Source organism: Carettochelys insculpta, chromosome 16 (assembly GCF_033958435.1).
Source record: "Carettochelys insculpta isolate YL-2023 chromosome 16, ASM3395843v1, whole genome shotgun sequence".
In the NCBI taxonomy this organism is placed as follows: Eukaryota; Metazoa; Chordata; order Testudines; family Carettochelyidae; genus Carettochelys; species Carettochelys insculpta.
Genome location: NC_134152.1, coordinates 31,038,188 through 31,057,343, shown reverse-complemented (window position 1 = coordinate 31,057,343; position 19,156 = coordinate 31,038,188). Strand labels below are relative to the sequence as shown.

The 19,156-nt window shown below is 39.1% G+C and overlaps 1 protein-coding gene across 2 annotated transcripts in view; it reads left to right on the top strand.

The window, feature by feature from the left end:
• SMURF1 (SMAD specific E3 ubiquitin protein ligase 1) overlaps nt 1-19,156 on the top strand; it is a 67,497-nt gene that overhangs the window by 18,939 nt on the left and 29,402 nt on the right. For both annotated transcript variants that reach the window (XM_075010502.1, XM_075010501.1), the window contains exons 2-3: nt 17,861-17,899; nt 18,614-18,722. In XM_075010502.1, coding sequence (XP_074866603.1) covers nt 17,861-17,899; nt 18,614-18,722 — 148 coding nt within the window. The remainder of the gene's footprint in view (nt 1-17,860; nt 17,900-18,613; nt 18,723-19,156) is intronic.

The window sequence follows — 19,156 nt, the reverse complement described above, 5'->3', positions numbered from 1 at the left end:
TGTTTGGGCATGCGGGCTCTGGGTTTGGACTGGGAAAGGAATTTGGGGTGCAGGAGATTGCACTGGACTGGGATTGAAGAGTTTGAAGGGTGGGAAGGGGAGCATTGCTGAGGAAGAGTGTTAAGGGAGGGTTCCAGTTACAGGCTTTGGACAGTGTTTACCTAAAGCGGCTCCTGGAAACAGTGGCCCATCTCCACAGAATCATACTGGAAGGGACCTCAGGAGGTCATCTAGTCCAGCCCCCTGCTTCAAGCAGGATCAAACCCTACTAAGTCATCCCAGCCAGGACCTTGTCCAGCCGGGACTTAAAAACCTCAAGGGATGTAGAATCCACCACCTCTCTAGGCAACGCATTCCAATGCTTCACCACCCACCTGGTGAAGTTTTTCCTAATATCTAACCTACACCTTTCCCTCTTCAACTTCTGACCATTACTCCTTGTTCTGCCATCTGATCCACTGAGAACAGTTTCTCACCCTCGTTTTTAGAGCTTCCCCTTCCGGAAGTTGAAGGCTGCTATTAAATCACCTCTAAGTCTTCTCTTCTGTAAACTAAACAAGCCCAAATCCCTCAGCCTATCCTCATAGGTCTTGTGCTCCAGACCCTTAATCATTTTTGTTGCCCTTCGCTGAACCTGCTCCAGCAAATCCACATCCTTTTTATACTGGGGGGCCCAAAACTGGACACAGTATTCCAGATGTGGGCTCACCAGCGCTGAATAAAGAGGAATAACTACTGCTCTAGATCCGCTTGAAATGCTCCTCCTAATGCACCCGAGTATGCCGTTAGCTTTCTTGGCTACAAGGGCACGCTTTTTACTCATATCCAGCCTTTCATCCACCATAACCCCTAGGTCCCTTTCCATCTCCCTTCCAGCTCCTATGTGGAGATGGGTCATGTAGCTCTGTGCTCTACCTGTCCACAGGCCCTGCACCCACAATTCACACTGGCTGCAGTTCCCAGCCGGTTGGGAGCTGCAGAGCCAGGGTTTGGGGTGGAAGCAGAGTGCAGAACTGGGAGCTTCTGCGCATGCGGGGTGGGGCAAGACATGTCCCCCACCCCAACCCCACTCTGTAGTGGGACCTCAAGGTCCAGATTAAAAGATCCGATAAGCCCAGAGGCCATAGTTTACCCACCCTTTGCTTAAAGTGTATCTCTAATGCAAGAGAATTGTCATGTCCTCCACACATAGCTGTGTGATACAGGGTACAGATTAGAATCATTTTGTACCCTTTCTGTAAATTCTGCTTGACTTCACTAAAATCACAAGCAGGTTGTGAGCAGAATAATAGAGATAGTTTGCTTGTGTCAGTTCAGTAATGTTATAGAAGTGGAATAATTTTGATAAATCTTCTAAAATGAGAGGTGAGCAGGGATCTTTGTAGCTACAAACACGGGAAACATGATATTCTTCTTACTCGGAATACATTCCCATTGTATCTGAATTTGTAGGTTTGGTATAACCAGTTTGTTTTTGTTGTTCATCCCTGGTGATAGCCAGGAGTGGTGCACTATATAAACAGGATGCATTGACCAAATTTGAACTCTAACTTGGTTGTTTAAACAGTTGCTGTCCTATCTAATTAGTAGAACAAGGGTGGCTGATACAAGTTTTATCCGAAGAAAAGCCATCTTTTCATAAAGTCTTAATTTGGTGCTATTCAGATGGGGGGGTTGTTTTTATATATTTAATTTTCACAACAGGTACTTTATTGTACTAAAATATGCTTAAAATAAAGTGCAGGTCACCTTTGTGCATGTAAGTGAAAAATGGTATTGATATAAAGTGAGTCAGCCAAGCTTTTGATGTTAATTGTAAAATCATGGCTGCAGAAATGGGCAGCTGGATATTTGTGAGGTAAATGCCTAGTTAATCTTATTGTGCCAGAGAAATTTTTGTGTGGACAAATGAAAATATTTGAGGAAGAATGGCTTATCACTCTCTGGCTCCAACTGTAGAGTACTTCATTCAATATTTTTCATCTTGTCTTCTGTGCCCCAACCTTGTTTGCACACAGCTTATGTTTTACCTCTCCTTAGTTGAAAAGAATGAACAACTTAGTTGTTTTGATTTGTCATACTCAAATTGAGAACAGAGTTAAGATTTACTAATTGTAAACGTTTTCTTTCCCATGGTTCCATGTTTTTGTGGTATGCCTGTGAGTCTTATATAACATTTGTGTTTCCTAGATATTCTTGGCACAGCTGAATGCGAAGACTGCTATACAAAGTGTTTTCGATGCACATGCTGTATTCCTTGAATCTCAGTTCCAAATGAATAAACTATATTGTTAGCCTTTAAAATGCTACAGGACTGCTTTTTTGTTTTGTGAAGATGCACACTAACACTGGTACCTCTTTGTGACTGTTCTAAATGCGTACTAGATATACTTTAGTGTGAACACCATTGGAACAGAGTAGTGGTAATCTCATTAATATGTGTACATTTTTGTGCCTCCAGACAGTCTAGTGTTCTTGAGTCACATTGTTGCTAGTCCCTGGAGAGTCTGCAAATTCAGCAGTAGGATGCATGCTTATCGACCCACATTTCCTCAGGCACAGAAACAGTCACGTGTGTCTTCCACACCAGGAAATGTATCTCACTTACTGTTTGGAAACCAGACAAGCATTGAAGTAACTTGTTTCCTTACGCATTTTTATGATTTACCCCTTACATGCCTGATACGCGATTGTATAGAGTGGAGAGAGTATGCGTATGCTACTTTAGCCTGAATGCCATAATTTTTGTCTAGCAAGAAAACACAATTCTCAGTGTGCACACTGCTAATTTACTCTCACAATTGCCAAGTAAAAATTGCTTACATCTAACCCAGAAATGTTTGGTTTTTACCAGCCGTAGAACCTTTATATTAATACAATGAAAAGGGCACTACATGTGGGGTATTTCCTACAATGGTTTAGCTGCTGTCATGTGATCTTTTTTTTTTTTTATGCTGGGTTTAATAGACTGCAAGGGATCAGGAACTGCAGGATAAATGAGAAATTTGATTTAAAAGAAATACTATAAATAATTTGTTCCATACTTCCAATGCTTTTTTCAGCTTTAATCAAGAAGGTTTTAGTGGAGATCTTTAGAAAAATACAGATTCCCTAACAGTAATGGGAATAACAAGTCTAAGCACTTTGTGCTGAACTACAGGAATTTGGACAGATAAATGGAGACAATTTATAATAGTTTGAGTATGTATGAATTGCTGACAGGTGAAACTTTCTAATAATTCAATTAAGAAAAATAATCTAATCAAGAGTAGATTTCAAAATCAGAACTGGTGCCAAGAATCTCATGTTTGAGATCTCATTGAAGAACATTTCTATGCCTTACCTCTGCAGACTTCAGAAATAAATTGCACCCTTTTGCCAAAACTTCCATCTAGAGGTCTTAAAGTCAAGTACCCAAATCAGTATTTTTAGGCGCTTAGGTAATTGGCTTAATGTGCAGGTAGTTTTTGTTGAAATAGATGCTTATTGCAAGTGCCAAATGCATTTCTGAAAATCAGAGCAGTTACTTAAATAGATTTGGGTGCGTGACTTTAGATACACTTGAAAATATATGCCTTAGTCTTTTTATAATCTTCTAGGAACTGCTTAAGAAAATTATGCCTTTTTGGCTTTATCTGATTAGAAATAATATAGCTGTTAAAAAATATTAACAAAACTTTCAGTGGATGTTTGACCACTAATTTGATACTTTAGATTATAATGCCAATACATACAATTGGTGGAATTTTCCTGTTGGATCCCTCTGTGTCATCGTAGTGGTAATGGGATTATAAAGAGGTATCAAACTTTCTGGATCCAGAACTGAACAGGGTTTTGCTCTGTCCATTGAACAAATGGCTAAATTCTGTGCAGGGTTCCAGAGGGAACAGTGATTAAGACTGGATTTCAGACACAGATTCATCCTTGATTTAGGCATGGTCAAACGCACACAGTAGTACTTATTTTCCTACACAGGAAGGCATCCACATGGCATTTAGAATGACTTTAGGGTGGCTGTGCTGCAATAACTTCATGTGGCAAGCTCACTTAGCTTGATTGTTTTAAAAGAGGCAACATAAAATGGATGACGGTACAGTGACCCCAAGATATGCACGCTCAACTTGCGCATATCTCATGTTAATGCAACATTGAATGTCTGGGAGCCAGCACCTGGCTCTGGGGAGCCAACCACCAGCTCCCTTCCACTCAGAGTAGCTGAGAAACTGACCAGCTGCTGTGCTGGTCAGTTTTCCAGCTCCTATGGGGGCTGCAGCTGAGAGTCATGCTGCTGCCCCTGACAGGAGCAGGGAAACTGACCAGCACAGTAGCACTGCTCAGTTTCCCTTCTCCTGTGAGCAGCCCAGAGCCAGGCTCTGGGCTGCCCACTACAAGCAGGAGATAGGAAACTGACCAGCACTGTTGCACTGGTCAGTTTCCAGGTCCCCTGGAGTAGTTCCTGCCAGGTTCCCAGCTCCTCCCAACTTGTACAAAATTTGTGTTTATACTAGATTGCCCAGGAATGTAACCTTCGTGTAACTTGGGTCTACTGTACATTTATGCTAAGATGTTGACCTTTTGGTATCAACAGGGATTCAAACAGTTTATCAGGATCTAATGCATAGTAACTAGCTGTGCATCAAAAATTAGAATTATAGATTTTAGAATTCTAGAGATCTCTTAAACCATTGTTTCCCAATTTTATTTGGCCATGGATCCCTTTTAAACTTGAAAGAATTTTGTAGAACCCCATTCCCAGGCTTTGCCCCAAACCTGCCCCCATTCCCAAGCTTTACCTGCCATCCTGCAAATGTGCCCCCCATCCTCAAGCTTAACCCCTCTCAACCCCAAACCTGCCTTCCCCCAACCCCAGGCTTAACCCGCCTCAGTTCCAAACCAGCTCATATGACTAACCCATTTGTGGTGCTGGCTGGGGAGACTATCCCACGCAGCCACATGCCCAGCTGAAGGAAGGCTGGCATGGAGGTGTTCCACTGGTGAAGGTGAGCCAAGTCACACCCAGCAGAGGGATATGATCGCTCAGGTTGTGAGGTGAGTGAGGGGCCCTCCATGGCTCCCTGCCTTGCTGCTGCTGAAATAATGTAACTAAATTCTGTTTAATGGCTGGATCCCTCCCGACACCCTGCCAACTGTTACACCAATTAAATTTAGTTCTGCTGTTTCAGTGGTGGCAGGACAGGGGGCCACAGAGGAATTTTCTCACAGAACCCTTATTTTTACTTTGTGAAACAGCATTTGGGAAACACTGTTTTAAATTAATCTAGCTAAAAAGCAAACCTTACATAAAGGTGTTAAATGTGAAAAAAGTTAATACATTGATATATGGTCCTAGGTAAAATCTTAAGACTTTTTTACAGTCTGGGGGAATTCTTTCTAATGATATGAGACAACTCTCAACTCAAAATACATATGACAAGAATTTGAGACGAGTCATTCATATAGTTGTGAAATGAAGTTATATTCATAGGAAATAGCTAAAACTGTATGTGTGTTTTCTCCATACTAAAAACTAGCAGCACTCCCCTTTCAGGTACTACATTGTCTAAGCAGTATCAGTGCCTTGAAGACCAGCTATCTGACTTTATGGCTGAGTCTATAGTAGCCCAACAGCAGATAAGAATAAGGGGATTTCGAAGTTGCTGGGGTCCTTTTGAAAAGGAGCCCTGTCTAGAAAAGCCGTGTGGCGGTGAGCCGCGGCAATTTCAAAGTGCTGCAGCTGCCGGCATTCTAATGAGGTGCTGAATATGTATTTCAGTGCTTCATTAGTAAACTTCGAAATGGCAATTTGCATGGCCATTTCGAAGTTTTGGGCTCGTGTAAACATAGCCTATATGTGGAAAAGATATTGGAGACATGAGGAAAAGGAAATCCTTTGAAGAACCAGCCAGCACCATGACATTACTTTCAGCGTTTTACAGAGGCATACATCTTTGGGTTCTTTTTGATACTGTACTACCTTCAAGGATACTGGATTGCCAGATATCAGCTGCTGAAAATAACTCCAAATACTACTGGCCAACGGGCCATGCCCCATTTCTTGGATGTAAACCTAATCATGGTCATCCACACATATGTTACCATTGGCTTGACTATGGCAACACTCTGTATGGAGGAATGAAAATAACATTGGTGAAAAAATTCCATCTGCTTCATCTACTGTCTGCCTGCCTGCCTAAGTAGCCAAGATCAATATGAATACATCATCCTAGATTTTTGGATAAGGTGCTCAATATCAAAATGGAGGCTTCAGTTTTAATACGTAAACATAATAGTAAATAAATGAAAAATAAACTGCAGACTGAACCTCTCTAGTGCAGCAACATCCATCGTCTGGCATGAATTTAGTCTGGCATGATGTCCACTCATCATGGGTATGGCCAAATTTCTGATGGTCCCATAAAGTTTGTTTACAAGCCACCAGTCCTGGCTCTCAGTGTTTTGTGCTGTTATTTAACTGTAATTTACTCTTGACTGTCTTCTAAGAACTCAGTGTGCAGTAGACATGTTGGTAATGCTTCTAGACAATATTGACCTCCTGTGGTTCTGCAAAATCTCTTGTTCGGCATCAGTCAGGTCCCAAGGTTTCTGAACCAGGGAGGTTCAACCTGTATACATTTAAAAAAAAAAAATTGATTTCTTAAAAAGTACTTCAGTATACATTTACATAGAGGCTGCCCCAGTTGTAATGTCAGATTAATTGGAGACTTCATTTTAGAATTTTGCTTCAAAGAATAACCCTTAATTTCAGTAATTAGTTGGTGTAAGATAAACTGCTGAAAATGCAAAATACTTACTGTTTCACCTTTAGACAGTCAGAATCTGGCTTTAAATTTTTTGTCTGTTTTATAGATGTTTCTTTATTTCATTAATTGATGTCTTGTACTGGAAATCCTTCATTTGAATGGCTTTAGTGATTTTAAAAGAATTCAGGGGAAAGTAGCTAGCGATTCCATCATCCAAGTGGCACTAGTTTGAGCAGAAGCTGCTTGTTTGACATCTTTTCACAGCAGCTTTTGTTAGGACTCCTCACCTTAGTTGCAGGATTTGACTGAAGTCACATCTGTATTTTTTACCAAAACAAAAAAGCAGTTGTGTAGCACTTCTAAGACTAACAAAATAAATTATTAGGTGATGAGATTTCATGGGACAGACCCACTTCTTCAGATCAGAGCCTTACCGGAACAGACTCAGTATGGTTTGAAGAAGTGGGTCTGTCCCACGACAGCTCATCACCTAATAAATTATTTGTTAGTCTTTAAAGTGCTACAGGAATGCTTTTCTGTTTTGTTAGAATACAGACTAACACAGCTATCTCTCTGTCACCTGTATTTTGTACTTTGATAAAGTTCCATGCAAGTTGTCTAACTAAAATCTTTCCTTATACATTTTAACTGTCATGGGCTGAACTAACATCTCACAAATGGTTTAACTACATACATTTTTTAAATAAATTGTTTTTAAACTCTTGCAGCCATGCCTGTTGAGCATTTAATGAAAACCAGACACTAATCTGTGCCAAACATTTTTGTCCATAAAAATTTCAGTCAGGTTTATTTTCATTTAAATGCTTTTCTGTCTTAAGGGGAATCAGTATCTTTTTTTTATTGTCTTATTGCATTTTATTTAAAAGATAAAATTTGATTTTTAATATATATGGAATTGTGAAGCATTGCATGTTTCTCAGTATGATCTTTAAATTAAATAGCATCTAAAATTGGAAGTAGTCTTTAGAGATTAATGTAATCTTTTTGAAGGGCTATAAATCCAAAGCATTGTTTGGCTGAGGTGCAAAATGCAAAATAAAAAAAATCTTTTTTTTTTTTTTTTTATATATGAAGATTCATGATTGAAACTGCAAAAATATGCTTACCATTTGAATGGACGTTTTGGGAATGATATTTGGAAATAATGTAATGTCACTGTTGGACTGTTTTGTTGTATTAAACTTTCTCAGCAGCTTCAGTGCAGAGGCTTCTGCTTTCCATTGCAGGATGCTTGAAGCCTATGACCAGTCAGGTTTTTGCTATATTTCCACTGATGAGATAAATTTATTAGGAGCCTGTCTGTGTGTATAAACAGGGCCACAAAGAATACTTGATTGATAAATATAATAGCTAACCATGTTTTGCAATTGCCAGAGTCATATAAGCTGAATATGATTTGTATGTCTGCTAAAGCCTCTTTCTTGCTGACTAGCAAACTGTGTTGTCATTATAATACCATTCTCCATTAATAATTCAGGTCCATCAGGCAATGTTTGCAAAATACTGTATAATTTGTTGCATGGACAGTCTGCACAAGTTTTCAGTTCACCTCTGCTCTGGGTTTTAAATATTAGACTCAAATATTTGGTTACTAAAAAATAAGGCTGCCACATATTAAAAAAAGAACTAATTGTACGAATAATAATAGAATATAATTTATTTGAATGTGGATGTTTCTACATTTTCAAATATATTGATTTCAGTTGCAGAATGCAAAGTGTACAGTGCTTCCTTTATTTTTGTTTACAGATATTTACCCTATAAAAAACAAAAATAGTACTTTTCATTTCAACTAATACAAATATCAGTCTTTTTATCATGAAAGTTGAACTTAAAAATGTAGCATTATGTACAAAAATAATAAAACTTCAGTGCCTACAAATCTACACAGTTCTTCTTGTACAGCCAGTGTCTCAGACAAACTGGTTTGGTTACAGTTTGCATGAGGTAATGCTACCAGCTTCTTGTTCATAATGTCACCTGAAAGAAAACAGGCATTGGGGTGGCAGTGTTGTAGCCTGTGTCACAAGATACTTGTGCCAGATGTACTAAAGCTGGGGTGGCCAACCGTTTTGCCTCAGAGGCCACATGGCAATTTTTTACATGTTCCCCAGGCCCCTCTCATATCCAAACACTTCCCCCCCTCCGCAATCCCCACATTTAATCTGCTTCAGACGATGAGCTCCACACGCTGCTGCTGTTCCTCTGCAGCTGCTGCCTTTTCTTGCATATCCCCCCAGTGCAAGATAACAGTCTAGAGTAAAGTGACTGCTTTTTCATTTTCATCATCGGAGTCAAATGCCAACAGCAGAAGGCTGATTTTCCTTTTTGATGGTTCAGGTTCTGTCGTTTCCACATCTGAGTGTTGCTCTGAGATTTCAGACAGCATGCACCACACTGTTTCTCTCAAGTTTTGGAAGGCACTTCAGATTCATAAATCTTGAGTAAAGTGCAATACCTATTTTTATAAATCTCACTTTTGTACCTTCTTGCGTTTTGTCAGATCTGTTGTGAAAGCATTCTTAAAATGAAAAACATGCTGGTTCATCATCTGAAACGGCTAAAATGTGAAATATATGACAGAATGTGGGTAAAACAGATCAAGACACAATTCTGTCCCAACAAGTTCAGTCGCAAATTTAATTCACGCTTTTTTTTTTTTAAAACAATCATCAGCATCAAGGTATGTCCTCTGGAATGGAGGTTGAAGCATGAAGCGTATGGATGTTTAGCATAACTGTCACATAAATACCTTGCAGCAATGGCTACAAAAGTGCCATACAAATGCCAGTTCCCAGTTTCAGATGACATTGTAAATAAGAAGCAAGTAGCATTAAATGTAAACAAACTTGTTGTGTCTTGGTGATTGGCTGAACAAGAGGTGCAACTTAGTGGACTTACAGATTCTAAAGTTTCACATTGTTTTTGTGTGCAGCAGTATAACAAAAAAATCTACATTTCTAAGTTAGTTTCACAATAGAGATTGCACCATAGTACTTGCATGAGGTGAAATGAAATAATTTATCCTCTTTTTACTGTGTAAATATTTGTAATCCAAAATAATATAAAGTGAGCACTGTACATTTTGTATCCTGTATAATAGGAGTCGATAAATCTGAAAATCTAGAAGAACATCCAAAACATTTAATACATTTCAGTTGGTATTCTATTATTGAACACTGCCATTAGTTGCAATTTTTAAAATCACAATTAATTGTTAATCATGTGAATTAACTGGATTGACAGCCCTCCTGAGAAGTTAAAATACACACATCCTTCTGAAAGTTCATACAATCTGAAGTGCAAAGTTGACTCTGAATTTAAAAAAAAAAAAAATCTAAAACATGATCAAAATAACAAAATAAAACAAAATTAAAGGAAGAGGAGAATGGAGTGGATGCAATTTAACTTCAAACCGCAAATATAATGTGGTATTTTAGTACAATGATATGGTTGGTCCTGGAAACCCTGTGTTTTTACACATATCATACCTTCAGCAATACTCATTTTCTGTTAAATCATTTCTCCTTCCATACACACCCCATCAAATGTAAATGATTGCCAACCTGGAGGAAAAAAAAAATACTTAGAATGGTCACGTGTTGCCTAGTGGTGGAAATCAAAATATACATTTATCTGCCATCAAGTCTTTTTTTAAGGGTATGCACACAGATAGGAGCAGCAATCAGAATCATTCTGAGGCAGTATGAAGAGGGTAGGTGGTGGTATTCAGGATTTTCCACGCACAATACACTGAACCGCTTGGATGAGAAGGGATTTCATTTAACAGAGTCAGCTAAGGTGTTTAATCTTTTGCCACAGTACTGTGGGATTTAATGTATCATGTGTTGACATTCTGCTGCTGTCTAATTTTTAACACTTTGTTCTTTTATGCTGCCCTTTCAGAAGACTTGTTCTTTTTCCCCTGCATTTGGTTTTGAATAGTAGAACACAGTGCAATTTGTTTATTTTTAAATTCTTTTCTTAAGGGTAGAAAAACACCAATTTGAAAAAGAGCCCTTCAACCAAAACAATTAAATAGGCATTTGGTTGTGGTATTGCGAAAAAAATTCTCATTCATAAAGATGTTGGCACTGATTGCTGAGTTTTCTAGTTGCATGTCATGTGAATATGGAGGCATTAGTGGAGGTATTTATTTCTGTGTCTTGGGCCAGTCTGCCTTTGGAGTGTTTTGCTGATTATAGTTATACTGGCAAAGTCCTCTTCGTGTGAATCCAGTGTGTACTGGCAAAAGCACAGTTTTGCCAGTGTAACTGTCTACACTAGGAGCTTTTGCTGAGAGTCACATTGATCAGAGCTCATACCTTGTCTCAGCTTGACCACATAGCTGTGGCAGCAAAGGCGTTAGTGTAGGGCTGACCTCAGATACACTGACTGCTTGTCCACACATAACGGTGCTGCTGCAGTGCTTAGTGCAGAGGCTAGCTATACTGGTGGGATGGCTTCTCCAATCACTGTAGTTGTTGTTTCCTCAAGAGGCAGCAGCTTTCTTGAAAGGGGGTCGGAGGATCTCTCCCATCAGCATAGCATTGTTTATGTTGGAATTTCAGTTGGTATAACTGTGGTGCTCAGGGTAGTGAATTTTCCTCATCTCTGAACAATTTAATTATACCATAGGTTTGAAGTGTAGACCGCATTTAAATGTAACTTGCATTGCAGGCCAAAGTCCTTGTGTGATATACAGTAGCATTCAGCACAGCCTCAGAGAGGTAGCCGTATTAGTCTGTAGCTTCACAAATGATAAGCAGTCCTGCAGCAGCTTAAAGATGAACAAATTTATTAGGTAATAGCCTTACCCATGAAAGCTTAACTTCTAAAGCAGGCGTGTCCAACCTGCGGCCCACGGGCCGCATGCGGCCCTGGACAGCTAGTAATGCGATCCCACAAGATCGTAAACTTTTATGTGATTTATATACATTGACTATATTATATATTTTATATGCGGCCTAAGACAATTCCTCTTCACTCAATGCAGCCCAGGCAAGCCAAAAGGTTGGACACCCATGTTCTAAAGGCTAGTCTCCACTAGGAGCACTGAAGTGGGTCTTACTCGTGGAAGCTCATTATCTAATTAATTTGTAAATCTTTAAGGTGCTAAAGGACTGCTTGTTGTTCATTAGTGTCACTTGTCTTACATCTAGGACTTCCTGTTCATCATTTTTTATTCTTTTCTCTCAATAAGGAAATTTTCATGGTAGTCATAAGATAGAATTTAAAAAACTTGAGCACTAAAATCTTTATTGCTTTTAATAGAATTGGCTTCATGACGCTTCTATTCTGGGCTAACTAATTTTACCAATTACTAGGGAGGGAAAGTCAAGACCAATGTCAGATGTGTAAATATTTTCAGTTAAAAATCTTTTCTGCACATTGTGCCCATCCATCTGAATTGATGCCTGCAAGAATGTGGAATACTATACGCCTCTTGGAACGATGTGACTGAAGGTGTATTTATACAAAGAGAAGCAATTCAACCGTCATACTTGACAAAAACGTGAAGATGATTAAAGCATAGCTCTGCAAGATATCTTTCTTAAAGCCCTCCCCTCTTTCTGTGCAGGAAGGTGACCATTCTCAGAGGACTTGTCTTTGCAGAATTAGCTCAAATAGTAATTAAAGTGTTGTTCCTAATTAGAATCCCATCTGCACACAAAAAGTCCTTGACTTGCATGTAGCAGACATTTTAATTCAAGTTGGCTCGCCTGAAAAGAGGTGTAGGCCTAAAACACAAGTGAACACAATTTGTCATCTATCATGACTACTCTGTAATCTAGATATAGGTTAGTGCTTCTGATCCTACAGTACCTTCCCACAATTCCTTCCATGTGCCAAGAGAGAATGGACAATTCACTGAGAAGTCGAGTACCTTTGCATATCACAGTACTAAAAGCTGTGATATGTGCCCCCCAGATGTCTTCTGGTATGTCTACACTTACAGGAAGATCAAAGCACTGGCAGTCAATCTTCCAGGGTTTGATTTTAGTGCCCCTAGTGGGGACGCGCTAAATTGAACTGTCAGAGGGGTAGCTGTGTTAGTCTGGATCTGTAACAGCAACAAAGGGTCCTGTGGCACCTTATAGACTAACAGAAAAGTTTTGAGCATGGGCTTTCATGAGCACAGACTCACTTCATCAGATGACTGTCATGGTGCCACTGTCAACCCTTCGTATTCCTAGCAGTCATAATGATAAAGGAAGTCAACAGGAGAATGTCTCCCATTGACCTCCTGCTGTGTGAATGGTGGCAAAAATCAATATTAAATAAGTTTATTCCAGCTACACAATCCTTATAACTGAATTTACCTATCTAAAACCAATTTTACCTCCTAGTATACACCTGGCCTTAGAGCCACCCAAGAGTGAATATAACTGTCATCTGATTTTTCAGTTGTAATCTAATACTGATCAAACACCCCTGCTATGCTAACATATTGCATACTGTTTGCCTCATGCAGGCCTTACTAGTGCACACTAATGGTCCCATAGTGTGCTTTAACATAATGGTGTTTGAGACTGTACAATGTTTAAGGTGTGTGAAGGAACATTACACTGAGACTACTCATTACGATATGTACAAAAGAGAGGCGTAAAGCCTCTATTTTCTGGCATCTACGTAAAACTCAAATTGCAAAAAAAAAAAAAATAAATAAGCCTCAAAGAATAGACGCCCTAAGTGTATAACACGAGGGTGGACACAGAAGTGCTATTTCTTACTCAGGCCACTCCCACTTGAGCCCAATCAATTTGAGAAATAACTTGGATAGATAACTCTAGAATAAAGATATGCCCAGAATGTGCACTGACACTGAAGAAATGACTCTTTCAACCCCTTCTGTCAAATGTACATCCAAGTAGTGCTTTACAAATCTGGCTCATGTGGCCTTTGAATTCCCTATTAAAACTAGCAGGTAGTCCCACAAAACCTGACATTTGAAGATACCCAAACCCTTTACAAAATAGTACGGTCTAGATGTAAATGCTAACTTTCAGATGGACTCCATCAGTAATTTAAAATGCTCCTCAATTCTACACATTAGTTCAGGGCAGAAAGTGAAGAAAATTATCGTGCAAATGTCCAGTTTGCCAGGTTTAACCCCTCCAGTATTTTTGCCACAAATGTGGTGAGATTTTTACTTTTGCAAGTGGTATATGATGCTCCAGCAGTATGGTGCCAATGACTTTAGTCTACCGGAGTACCCCATGCCAGAAGAGTTTTACTAATGGTAATGCAGTTTAAGAAAAAGTATGGCCTGAATACAGTGTGGAGAAGGAAAGCAGTCTGCTCAGTCACCCAGTACCACTTCCTGTTGCAGTCCCCCATCAAGTGCCTTTGTCACCTGTTTGTTTACTTGGACTTAGAAATCTGAGTCTTTTATGTGAACCCATTGATAGGGCAATTAAGAGCATTTTTGCTTCCGTAAGTTTAGTATGCAAATAGTGGAACGAAGCCAGGGGCACAGCCCAGGGATGCTGGCTGCTGAGAGTGCTTCATTAAAAGTTGTTTTTGGAGCATCGACTGTTCGTGTACAGGATTTTTATATTCCTAAAGTGAATAAAAGCTTTTTAACTAAAATAAATTTCACAGATTGCAGTACAAAAATTGGTGGCAATACTTGACGATGTGCCGACCTACTCCGGGTCCCGTGGGTGCACGTGGGGTGTGATACAGTGGGGGGAGTCGGGTGGCCCGGGATCAACCACCCCACCTTTATAGCAGCCTGATATAGTGTAGCAGCAATATGTGATTTAGTGTATTCACTTTAAAACCTAGGTTTCCACAGTATTATGAGTACCAGGAACAATAACACTCCGATTGTGAACACCACAATGCCCTGTGGCTGTTCTAAGTCCCAATAATTCTCTATACAGACCCAGCTAGACCAGCTAGTGGTATTTACCAATAGTGATTTATTCATTTATTTGTAACTACAATTACTTAACACTTGTTATATATATATATATATAGATAGTTATTTATTTGGCATAAGCTAAATACTAGGTTACATATAACTATATATAATTACATGTGACTTACCAATAACATCCAATGCTCCCACATCTCACCAATAACTACGTTACAGCGGCCCTTCAAGTCAGAGATACGGCTTGGTTGGGACCTTTCGTGGTGGTGACGTCCGGGTGATCAGGCCGGGGTCTGCTGTCTGGACTGGAAGTTGCTAGCCTCCGCCTTGTGTCCAGGAGCCCACCCCCTTATTCCTGTTAAATCACCTTTTATACTGTTTCTTACTTGGGGGTTCGATACCTGGCCAATTAAAGCGTTTGTTACCTAATTTGGGCTTTCTATCCTCCCGGCCTGTTAGAACATGTTACAAGATTTCCTCTGTCCTTGGTCTTTTTCTGAACCTCCCCTGAGGCCCTCTGATGTTGTACAACCAAGATGTTCTCTTTGGGGGGGCTTCCAGCTACTAGCCCCAGCTGTTCTCTTTGGGGGCTTACTATCTGCTTGTCAGGATGTTCTCTTCGGGGACTCTCCAACTACTTGTCAACTTTCTGATTTCTTTCTCCTGACCTGACTTCAGACCTTCCCGCCGCTGTATGATAGCATTCCAAGATGGAGTGTATGGTCATTCTGCCTTGCGAGTGAGGCCCGGCCACCAGGTGCTCGTGCTCCCACAATACTCTACTACACTAGACCAAAAGCTGGTACCAAAGATACAACATTAAACAATCTAAATTTTTCGGTGTTCAGGAGACTGAGTGGCTTTTAATCAGGCACTCTGCCGACGTTAGTACCAAGAAAACACCACAAAACTTGGGTCGGTCTGAAAATATTAATTAAACAATAAGATTGTGTAGGGATTTAACTTACATACTAGGAAATTGTCCCTCCCCTCTCTAATAAGCTTTCAGATTGGTGGTGAGAAGTATGATGAGAGACTGAACAACTCCCTACTTAACGGGATTTTTTAAATTAGAAAATTCAACCAATAGTCCTATCATTTCTGACTCTCTCTCATTTTTCCTATATTAACTTTTTTCTGTTTATTTCCTTCTGTTTTCTCAAATTGCCCCCAGCAGAAGATGATTAAATTTTGCCCTGTAGTGCTCACATAGTAACTGATTATGATCCTGTAATTGTATTTTATTTCAAACTGTGTAATTCAGTGTTCCTGTGAGTGCAATACTTCACAGAGCTGCAGATCTTTCCTTTTTGGTCAATGAGTGAAGAAAAGGGCTTATAGAAGAACATTCCTCTGATCTGACATCCAATTTAAAAAGACACTTCTGATAATTGTATTAAAATTTTTTGACCTGTTGCTGCAAAGGATGTAAAAACAGATTTATTTAGCAGCAAGTTGAATAGTTTGGACAGTTTCACTTGGCTATACATTTATTAATTTTATAATGGAGGAAGGTATAACTCAGTGGTTTGAACACTGGCCTTTGAAACCCTGGGTTGTGAGTGCAGTCCTTGAGGGGGCCATTTAGGGATCCAGGGTAAATAGGAAATAAAAAAAGGGTTGGTAATTGGTCCTGCCAAGAGGGCAGGGAACTGGACTCGATGACCTCCCAAGGTCCCTTCCCTTTCTATGAGATGTGTATCTGCGTATATTTTTATTGTTATATTAATTTAATTCAGTGCTGATTTTGATCATATTTGCCCTTTGAAAGCCTATTCCTCCACTTCCTAGTTGAAGGTAGATGCTGGTGGCATTGCTTCCAGCGTAGAGCTGCTTACAGAAAAATGAATAGGGTCCCAGCAAGCGGAGGTGTGCCAAAATTGTTTTTCCCCACCCTCTTGTTGCCTCTACCTCCTCAGTCTACCTTAGCCAAGGTGAAGGTGCCTGTGTCTGTGATGCCACACAGCTAGGGCTGATTTTGTGTAGGATGGAAACCCATTAGTTGCATGGTCAGAGAGATGAGGAGAGATGTTGAAAGGAAGAGTAATGGCATTAAGTATTATACAAGCATCCTATTACATGTATCCAGAAGTCTCATACTAATAGGTAAGGGACCTTGTCAAAAAGTGTTTTGTGATGAATGAACGCATACTCCGTAAGTAATAACTTAAGTATCTTCAAGAGTTTTAAGTAACATTTGACAGTCAGTGGTTATGCTTCTTAACTTGGCATAGGAGTTTACTGAATATTGGACAAGTCCTTTGAATTGGAGAGTAGATGTTGAAAAGGTCTTATTGAACACTAGAATTAAAATTGGAGTCTTGAACAGAAGAGGAGTGGAGATAAACAGAACAAAGTCTATCTTGTCTTACCTCGCTTCTGATTATGCTACCCACCTGCTCTATATAAGTGGGGAGAGGCAAATCATGTCTGATTTGTGGCTCTTCATGAAGTTCATGGAGAATTTGATACTTTTGTCTATGTTCCCTTGGATGGGGTCTTATGATATCTGGAGTAAAAAGACTTTTGTGTCGGAGTCCCCTTGAATACTATTTCAGTGTGTGGTTTTTTTCTTCATCTATTACTTAAATAATTTACATGCAAAAATACCTTTGCATACAAGAAGTTTAATTTCCTGGCAGATTGAGGTAGATAGAGTAAGCTGGGATTCAGTAGAGGATGGTAGGTGCACAAGTTCTAAAAAAGTTAATGATACAATAACAGCTGCTTGAAAACCTGTGTGTCCAGCAATCAGAACGGGTGGACCCAGAGGCAAGAGAAGACATTTTTGTGTACATAAATATGAAACCCAGGGCACTTTCTGCATGGGAAGTTCAGCAAAAATGGCACTTTGAAAGATACTGAATTCTGTCTTTGTCATGTTAACCAATTCATGCCCAAAGTTCATAAGGATGGAGTTTTTTGTGTTTTGTATACACGTGTGTGTGTGTGGTTGATCAGCATTGAGCTGTGAGTGTAAAAGCAATAGGAGATTAATTTAACTGCCTCTGTAGCTGAGTGCATTCAGAGACTACACTGATCCCAAAGTTTGAGGGGGGGAGGCAGTTTTCATATTTAACTTATTCAGTTTTAAAGTAAGATCAAGATTTAGAAAAATTTTGGTGCCTATGATGGGAGTTGAAGGGTTTTTTAATAAAACCTTTGGATATATTAATTTGATATTTTTGTTTTTCAGTATTATGTGCCAAGAATCTTGCAAAAAAAGATTTCTTCAGTAAGTATAACTGACAGATTTCTAACACTGTGTTTGCTTTATGGTATTGTTCTCATACTTACTTTTAAGCTGTCAATTCTATGCATGTCTGTTTTTCTGAGAGAGTTAGGGATAACGTCCACATTTGCCAATAACTATTTAGGTTCATATTACTGATGTAGACAGATAGTCTGGACATAATTGTCAAAGGGCAGAGGAGGGAGAGCAGAATAATTCCTAAATTCTAGTCTTAGTCAACCACAGGTGTGAGCAGCATGCTGATCTCAAAAGAGGTGGTAACAATATTTGTAAAGTGCTTTGGTGTTATGAAATACCATACAAATGCTGGAGCCAAAACATCAGACCAAGGGGCGATAGAAATGCATAGATACTAATGAAGTTGCATAAATGACATGCTGTTTTAACTTAAGCAATCTTTAATGTTTTATATTTTTTAAATTGCTGAAAGTTAAGAATTACGTTATGCATATCTGTTATAAAATTAGACTATAGAATTGGAATAAAAAGTAAAACTGAACAAAAACCAAAACAGTACAAAGGTCAAATTATGGTCGTCACTTTATTGGCTCTTGATAAGAATACAAAAGAGTAGATTACTGAAAGTTATGATTGTTTGTTTTTTTTATTCCAGCGGCTGATATATTAAAATGGTTCTCTCTATATAAGTACTAATTTGTCACTGTGAGGCTAATTGTACCTTTTCCCCCTCCAAAGGACTTCCTGACCCATTTGCAAAAATAGTAGTGGATGGATCTGGTCAGTGCCATTCAACTGACACTGTGAAGAACACATTAGACCCCAAGTGGAACCAGCATTATGATCTGTAAGTTACTTATTCTGTGAAACCACTGCAGGAATTTGTATGTAAAATGAAATACAAGTGTGGAAGCAGCCATTTTTTCTCCATCTCTTAGCAAAAAAAAAAAAAAAATAAGCCCCATTTCCTGAGGAAGCCTGACTTATAAACACTTGCAGTTCTTAAAAATATTTTTTAAAAGTTTTATTTTTCTTCAGGGACACTTTTTAAAAAAAAAAAATTAGGCGTGATATTAAAGCATCTAGGTGTTTCAAATATGAGTGCTTTGTTTCTAAGCTTGACTGGAGTCCTGCATCAGTTATTTCGAAACATTCTCCTTGTTGCTGTGATTAAAATATTTTCAAAAGAATAAGCAGAAATCTAAAAGAAATACATTTGGTATCTAATGAATTCATATGCTGCATCACTTTTAACAAGGCTGTCTGTAATTAACCAGGGCT